Source organism: Daldinia vernicosa (assembly GCF_022497035.1).
Source record: "Daldinia vernicosa strain CBS 139.73 unplaced genomic scaffold F5Y00scaffold_32, whole genome shotgun sequence".
Taxonomy (NCBI): domain Eukaryota; kingdom Fungi; phylum Ascomycota; class Sordariomycetes; order Xylariales; family Hypoxylaceae; genus Daldinia; species Daldinia vernicosa.
Window position 1 is genome coordinate 31,654 of NW_025953948.1, and position 9,094 is coordinate 40,747.

The following is a 9,094-nucleotide window of genomic DNA, read 5'->3' on the forward strand; positions in this document are numbered from 1 at the left end:
CTTTTTATCTTTCAATAAGCAAGTATCTAAAGGTAGTACATACAACAGGTTTCCCTCCTAAATAAGTGACTCGGCGAGGTCAGTTACCTACTACGATACGGTTATCACAACAATTGCTCTTCCGTAATTACCTACCTACATAACCTAACCTAGGCAGAGAGAAAGGATACCTAGGTAGGATAAGATGGATAAATACCTACGCGTAGACACTAGCTACCTACGGTGCTCGAATTTACTTCAGCTGTTGTAAAGATGATCGGGTAGATGCGTAAATGATATGGGCACCTGGTATCTCGAGATCTGACCCCCTGAGGCACGGTTTTGAGACAAGGTGGCCGTGTGGCCACAGCCGGGCGCTCCCGGACCGCAGTGTCTTATAAATACGGGCCGTTCCTGATGCCATGTCGGTGTGAGAGATGAACTCAGAAATAATGGAACGCGTTTTTATTACCTACCCCCCCGTGATGACCACTTGGGTAGGTACCTTTGGATTAAGTAGGTAGGTTAGGTAGGTAAATAAGAAACTAGGCGATATGGATTAAAATAGGGGAACAAACAGTCAGGTATCCTCGCTTGGTGAACGAGTAAATTTTAATACCTGGGAACTTACAAATCTCCCGGATCTCTTGCTAGGTACTTCTTAGTTGATACCTAAAATCATAGGACGCCAATATTATTTTCTACTTACTTTACATGCCTTCTCAATAAGAAGTCTAGAGTCCGAGGTAGAATAGATTAGGAGCCCATCCCTCAAGTAGTAGTTGTATATGTTATTAGTCGCGTGCCATCTTCGCATTAAGGGGCTGTCTGCTGTTCAAATTGACTCAGCCACTAGGTATGTTAGGGACTTAATAAGTCGCGAAGCCTAGAAAGTCCGGTGCATCGTCCGCCGTTTTAAGAAGTTAATATCTAGGCCGCCAGGCGCTCTTGTCTCGGGAGGCGCGGGTAACTAACTTAGGCATCTAACGGCCTCACTAACCTTAAGACAACCGCGCATCATGTATGGATATACGAACGTCGTAGCCCATCATATCCATTAAGCACACATAGCTAGATGCATACCTACCAACCAATACTAATTGAAATGACTCCTCTTGCATATGGCTCAAGTCACAACATGTGAATAAGATGAGGAACTCATCCCAAAGGGTAAAGTAAAGTCACTGCTAGTATTGATATGAAGTTATACGTGTCTGTCTCACTGGCTTATAAGACTAGCCATGATCAGTTTAGAGAAACCCGATCACTGACGCCCACTTCTTGCCTATCACATGTGGCTACTGAACCTCATGCTCCCTCACCCCTTTTCATCACCCTTGACCGACAACGAAAAATAAACTAGTGTTTGGTATCTCTCGTACAGCTACCCCCTTTTTTTGCCTGCGTGGAAGGGCTTATAGCATATTCTCATTTTGTTCCTTTTTTTCAGTTTTCCATTTTCCATTTTCCCAGCCCACTATGAATTGAAAACAGAACGGACGTAAACTCCTCTATCCCGAGATTGTTTCCCGTGGACAATTGTACGTAGATCCAAGGCGATCCGGCAACCCAACCTGGGGCAGCTGACCCTGGCAAGGTAGAACTAAAGCGCCCTATGTGGGAATTAAGAAACAGACCATTATCGTAATGAAACGTGAAAACTCCTGCCGTTAAGATGAATCTGAGAAAATCGAAGGGGTCGAAATGTCGGGGTCGGAAATGACGGGCAAAGAGCCCCCTTTCCAGAGTAAAGAAGCTTCTGTGAGATAAGAGGCTGGTCGTGCGGCGTCGTTGACCTTTTTGTTAGTTTGTCAAGCGCAGATATGATACAAGCGCGGTACGCAATATGTGTGTGAAGCTATTATTTTATGCGCCAGATTGACGGAATAAAGAATCTCTCAAGATGCCACGCGTTTGAGACGTACAAGAGGAGCTTTAAATAAAGGATGACGAACGGCGGGTATCTGTTAGTTAATGGCCACCTACACGGAGCAAGTAGAAGACGAGCCACCTCGAACTAGGACTCGTCGTCTCGTTTCTCGCCACGACGCATTCGCTCGCCCCATCTTCGCTTGCCAACACGGGTTTCGTAGTGGGGTACCATGGTCTTCATGTCTTGCGCCATGCCTTCGATTGCGGTGCAAGTCTTGTTACGGTAACAGTCAACTAGTAAATGTCAGCGCTATGTTCGAAGCGTAGCCTACAAACTTGGAATGTAAACTTACGTGCTCGCTGTAGGAAGACGGTCCTGCCCGCAAACACACGGCTATGCATCCACGCCATGCGGTAAGCTAGGTCGTTGAGTCGTACTTCCTTTATACGCGTGCCCCTTTTGATCCTCGGTATAGCAACCTCGGCCTCGTTTCCATCAGACATTGGCGCTTTCACCATGACCCGTTCTCTTACATTTCCCCTACGGGCATGCCTGGCTCGCCCGCCGTCAACTTCAACGTTGTCGTCGCTAAGGTCATCTTCGAAAAATTGACTACCCGTGGCGCTCGGAGGTGGGCTTTGCATTTCACGTGGGAAATAACTGCGTGGAAATACAGCCGAACTCTTGCGAAATGAATCGGGTATCTCTTTAGGATTCACATCTTCAAGGGTGACGCGTACACGAAGGCGAGAGTTGCGTTTATTATCCTCAACCAGTATAAACTTGCGCTTCTTAGCATCGGGAATATCAGGAAACAAGCCTTCCGGGTTTTTGTCATCATCTCTGCTCATGCGTCGAGCTACGATGGTGTTGTGGTGAGAAGCGCCAAGTCCATCATGGATCGGCGGCATGGACGATCCCGAGACGGGGTGGCTAGGGTACTGTTGGGGATAGCCAGTAAAAACTTGAGCCGGGCGGACGTCGTCTTGGCTTCTAGATCCCGGCCCGGTGGGTGCTTGATGATGGTGATGATGAGATCCATCCACATACTCTCCATCCCCTGTACAGAGATTCAAATTAGCGGACTGCACCAGAGCCGAGACGCTAATTGCGCAAATTAAGGCAGCAAAAAAATCGAATCGATGTGATATTTGCAATTTTGTGACAGAAAGGGTTCCAATACAAAGACAGCGGCGTGAGGTAGTGATATGTGCGCTTGGTGTGTTTGTGCAGCGAGATGCAAAGCAATGCCATGCAACTTTTGCTATCAGACAGACGACTAGACCGTCCCGAAGCAGCGAGGACTACCAAGTGCATGGCAGCTAGATAATGTACAGAATAGTGCCAGTCCCCCAGTGCTCCAAAAGCGCCCGCGGCTTTGCGCCGTTATATAAACATGAAAAGGCATCCAATCCAAAAATAACCGAATAGGCACGAGGTATAATGATAAGAGGTATCACGTAATTGCACAATGACAACAGCAACAACAACAGCAACAATAGCAACGCATGAATCACATCTGGTGAAACATACCGACTTCATCTCCTCCACCCTGAGCACCTCCTTCGTGGGCGTGGTGATGGTGCATCGCAGGACCCATGTTACTCATCCCAGGCTTCCCCATGGGCGTACCGCCACCAGGGCCAATGGCCCCAGGGGTTGACATCCCTGCCGGGCCACTGGGACCGGACATGTGTGTGGAGTGGGGAGTCTGAACCGCCTTGCGATTGTTCATCTTGGCCATTCGGCGCACGCGTCGACTTCGCAACCGAGGATCTTGATTGCTATTCCGCCAGCTGTCGACAGCTCTCTGGATAAGCCCTCTCTTCCCGCGGAGGCATGGATTGAGCTGGGCCAATGCCCAACCAACGGTGTTGCATTCAGTCTCATACTGCAACCGATTCCCTCTGTACTGATCTTTGGGACAGCATGCTCTGGGATAGACACAGTTTTCCGTCTTAAACTCGCTGCTAAGCTCGTCCGTGTTTACTGACTCAACATCGCAGCGAATCGTGTATTCCATCTTTACCCGGTCGCGGGAATATTCGAAGGCAATCCACTGCACACCGTTATTATCCTGCCTCACGACCAGCGGAGTAGTCGCTGGAATCGGCCCCGGTGCTGCATTATTGTTAACCCCAGGCGTTGATGACCCGGTAGGAGTTGATAATTGTCCGCCATTTTGAGCTGGCTGGGAAGTTCCTAAGGGTCCGGGCGTGGGCCGTTGTAGTTGCGAGGACATCTGAGGCTCCATCTTAGTATGCCGAGGGCTTCCCGTCATCCCGGGTTGCGCGTGTTGGCTTGCATGCTGCGTCATCTGATGCTGCGGGCCCGTGTGAGACATCATCATGTTTGGCTGCGAGGCCATAGGTTGATGTGGCTGTTGAGCGTGCTGTTGGTACGGGGAGGGAGCTTGCGGCGGCAGAGACGAGTATTGCGGTTGTTGCGCGCCATAGTACATCGATTGAGGCTGTAGCTGCGATGCTGGCTGACCATAGATACTTCGGTGTTGTTCGTGACCTGATGGCGACGCGACAGAAGCTGGCGAGTTCGATTGGGGCGTATGGTAAGACATCGGAGGATATGGTCTAGGCATTTGAGCTGCGGCCATCATATCGGAGGTGTCTGGCGATGTATGAGCCTATGCATTGACTTGAAGCAACGCGCACGACGCGCGACGTGAACTTACCTGCGGATGTATATCCGCTCGTTGTGCCTGGAGTGCTGTAAGGGCTCTGGTGAGCGTAGTAGGGCAGATCTTGCGCGTGCTGAGCACTCGGTGCGTGTCCAGTCTGCTGATAAGCTGGCTGGATCGAATGTGTTGACGAGTACGCGGAAGGGTGTTGCGACGGCTGTTGCGGCGCCTGGTGATGCTGCTGGTGAACGATACTCGAGGGCCGAGGATGCTGTAGGTGCTGGGGAGGCGCCGGACCCTGCGAGTGGTGGGGATGATGCTGCATAGAGGAGACAACCATTAGTCCTGAACTCTGGAGTGTCAAAGCCAAATAGTAACGACAACCATGAAAAGAAAAAGAAAGTAGGACGCGTCGGTAATTTTTATTTTCTTGACACTGTCAAGGTCCAAGGAACTTAAGCGTCTCCTAATGACGAGGTTCAACGGGTGAGGCTTGCTTAAGCGACGGGGGGAGGTATAGGTTATAAGACCAGGGGCCTAAGCATACTACCGTAAGAGATAAAGAATTGCAGTACCAGGAAATGACACCACCAGGTGCTTGCTCCTAAAAGGGAGGAGTGGATAGGAATCGGAAGCGGAACCCGAAAGTCTCAAAGTTCACCAACTAGGTTCTCCTTCAAGCCTATTTGGGACGCGACAAGAACAACAATGCCTCGAACACGTCGGGTATTAGTTATGAGAGAGATGTATGTATACACGCTTGACAGGGGGACAGCTAGTGTAGAGAATAGAGGGCAAAAGCAGATTTGAGATCGGAGCGAGGATGCCAAATGCGACGATGTAGAGGCAGGGTCAACGCTATTTGAGCTATGTAAGGTGAGATCGCAAGGTATGAAAATATCGAGGTAAGGATACCTTTGGCGTACCCTCTAGGTGTAAAACTGGGACCTAGTGTATGGATGGGACTTATTATGTATCAATATGTACGTCCTTAGAAGCCTCTCATTCCGGGATAATTAACAGGAACGATATGACTGCTTAGTTTGGTAGAGGAAGGACGTGCAATGCCTGCGGCAAAGCATGAAATGTGAACGATGAGAAATGGGAACTTGGAGATTTCGTGTTAGGGTGTGGACGGATCAAGATGTGGGACATCGCATGGAAGAAACGTGACAGGGGGCAAGGGGGACAGCTGCATTTTTAGATGAAGTGGCCAATGGCGGCACGGCCAAGCAGGGCTAGCCTACCCAATGAGGTATTCTATGCCCGGGGCTAGCCAACAGTACAGGGGAGAGGTCCTTCGCGAGTTCTCAGGGAGTAAGGCGGTGTGTACGGGGCACGATCGAGGTACTCGAGAATTGCGTGTAATCGAACTGGCGGATCAGAGAACCGCTCACGACGAAACTCGTCCAGGCATTGAGACGACGTACTGGACGATCCTCACGTCGAAACTCTCCTAGCCGGTAGAGTCTCCAGTCACTTGACTAGGAAACATAACTCGGTGGCCAGTTTTTTTTTTTTTTTCTCTCTTTCGGTCCTCTGCTAAATTCTGAACCAAAGCCATGGTGGTGTGGTAACAACAGCGAGTCCTGAGGGACTTCCGTGATACCTATTGGAGAATTGTACCGGATCCACTTGATGGCCAACACCCACTCTCTGTTAGGCTTGAACCCTCCATGATTGTGTGAAGTACCGTGTACGACTTCGGTCGAATATTATTTTTCCCTTTTCCTGTTTCTGCCCCGAAGGTATGATAATGCCCACCACACTAACCCAACTTATTGTACGTTGGAATTAAGCCGGAGGAAATCGACCCTATATAGCGCTAGGATATAGCGTGGAAAAAAAGATATTTTGAAGGGACTCGATTCCGTTGAACCCGCTGAACCCGCTGAACCCGCTAAACCCGCTGAACTTTTTTTTTTCTTAGGTCGTAGCTTAAAATGGAAAAGATTCTCTCCAACAGCTCTAGCCCCCTAGAGACGGTTTTTTTTTTTTTTTCTCATTTTGTTTGGCACTTACGCCATGAAACATTTGGGGTGTAGAAAGAAGAAAAAAATACAAAGCTTTGATCAAAATGGTGACAGTGTGGCTGCCGAGCAAAACATACGGAGTAATGAAATGATGAATCGTGGATTTAAGAGAAAGCTCCTTGGTCTCCCCGCATCCACTTGGGCAGGGGGCATCACGGGCACGTCAGCGTTCTAAATGGTAATTGATAGGATTAGAAGCATCATCACCCTTGAAAACAGACTGGGGACACTAAGGCAACCCGCACAAGCCCTGTTCCAGAAGACGGATCCTTGTTGCTTGTGAAACAAGCATGCTCCCCTGTAATTCCCTTGACTTCAAGACTGATCTAGGTAGCCTGGCTTGTAGTGTAATAAGCCCAACGACCTTCTGGAAACGCAGGAACTCAATATAGATATCATGATCCATGTTTAAGCTTTACGCGTTGCAATAACGACGCGTTGCTCCAGCATGCTTGACACGGGAACGGCTTGGGTTGTGGCATTGTAGCATCTGCGAACGTCGTACGGCTGGGCTGACTCGGGTCGAGCTTGCGAGCCGGCAGATCTACATTCGCGAAGTAGCACTTGCTCCGGGGCGTTGATGTAGAATCGTGGTGAAGCATACCTGTAAATAAGATAAAACTCACCGGGTCTGGACGCTGTTCCTCCTTCAGGTACGAGTTAGAAACCTGTCGGTGTTGCCCCATCTTCATAACTATTATAGCGTAAATGGGGTCTGGCTCTAGGTGGATTTATAGGTCTTTGTTGGTTTTGCTATGTATCTCAAATCAGCAAAGAAACAAACAATGGACCAGAGATGGCCTGGCTTTCTCCACATGATTTAACTTGATGGGAAAACATGGGAGGGCAGGTGGATTAACAGAAGAGACCACACCGTACATGGGAAAAATTCCCCGCATGCCGTACTATAGAGCCGGGATGAGTGTTGCATTTCCCAGTGCGCACATAGACATACAACTTTAAAGCAATTATACTTGACGAAAATGGAATGGACATACTCACACTATGTTGTAATGATTGTATCCGTTCAATCGTGGAAGATCGTTATAATGATTAATGAAAGAGACAATGGTAGCCCCAAGTATTTTGCTGAAGGACGGGTGGCTGACCTCTTTTCTATCGTAAGGTCAGTAACATAATGACCAATGTATAATGATGTGGATACAACATTGATGACCATCAACAAACATCGATATTATTAATAGTAACAGATATCGATAAGAAAATATTCTATCGACGAGAGTACACAGTAACGAATGACAAAGTCACGTAAATCCTTCAGCTGAAGCTTGCCGAGAAATTGAGATGCGCGTAGGTGCAGTGAGAAGGAGATGTATCGTTGAAGGCGGTAGAAAACGAGGAAGCTAGTGCGTAAGAAAATTCCATGACGATGAGCATGATAGTGAAGGCGAGTAGGCAGTGGACAGTGGACAGTGTAACAATAATAACCTTCATTCAAAGAAAGAATAATCAATTATACGCACCTCGGGCTACGATAGAATTAGTAAACAGAGGGTCGAGAAAGTTTGGCCGAATAACCAGATGATCAAATGGCAATACAGTGTAGTAGAAGCCGTGTCATGCCTATGCTGGACAATCCAAAGCGTTGGGTATTCGGTTCGCGGCTCTCGACAGAATCCCGCGTTTCCCTCGTGGCTTTTCGGTGGTTTTTTTTCTTTTCTTTTTTTTGCAAGGTTGAACCTTTCCACTGGTATCAGTGAGGTCGAATCGCGTGTCTTAGGTATGAGCTTCAGCTATGCCTGCCAAATCTTGCAGATAGCTGCGCGCATCAACAACGCAAGCGACGTAACTTTCTGCAAGTTATCTGTCGTGGCCAGGCCCCGGGATTAGATCTGTGCTGCCATATTAGTTCATGCATGCCAGCCTTGTCTAGTCAGATACCGCCAGGAGAATGAGGAAACAAATGCATGGTTCCCCAAGGCGAATGGGGGGACGACAAGGAATGGGGTGTTGGAGGGGTGTAGGGACAGGCCGCAGTTACTGGGGTTCGGCAAAATGACATTTCATAAATTGGGTGACCAACTACGTATTGCGGCGCCTCTGACACCGAGTATATGATGGGGTAAAAGCAGGAGTGAAGCCCGATACGTAGTATTAAAGATATAGGCGAGATTATACAAGTGATAGCAATGTGCGAGTGACTAGCTGTACGAAAACTTCCGCATCAGTGAAGTTTTGATAGGTAGGTCGATGGAATTATATTGGGCATGGGTTACAAGGCAATTTTTAAAATCCGATCTGAGGGTAAATTGACGGCTAATGAACAAGAAATACAAGGGTGTATCTCATAGCTAGGATAGAATGCTACCTCGATATGTAGCAGTTGATAACGTCAACCTGACAAACTTGAAGGTGTTGAAATCAACGCGCTTTTTTTCTAGACGCTAAGAAAATAGGAACCGTGGTGTCCTTACCAGAGGATTCAAAGCGCTTCGAGTAGAGTAAAAGGTATCAAGCCGGTGACCAATAATATGTGAATAGAACGGCAGTCAACCAACAGACGGTCGCCTGGCGCACTCTGCTGAACTGCTGGGATCAGGGATTGACACATGC

General features: G+C 48.3%; 1 protein-coding gene across 1 annotated transcript; it reads right to left on the reverse strand.

The window, feature by feature from the left end:
• Window positions 1-1,996: 1,996 nt before the first annotated feature.
• Window positions 1,997-4,812, reverse strand: F5Y00DRAFT_253824 (uncharacterized protein; the record flags this gene model as incomplete). Its single annotated transcript, XM_048010100.1, has 4 exons — window positions 1,997-2,145; window positions 2,205-2,912; window positions 3,386-4,477; window positions 4,542-4,812. The coding sequence occupies 4 exons, from the start codon at window positions 4,810-4,812 to the stop codon at window positions 1,997-1,999; spliced, it is 2,220 nt and encodes a 739-aa protein (XP_047863538.1).
• Window positions 4,813-9,094: the final 4,282 nt, after the last annotated feature.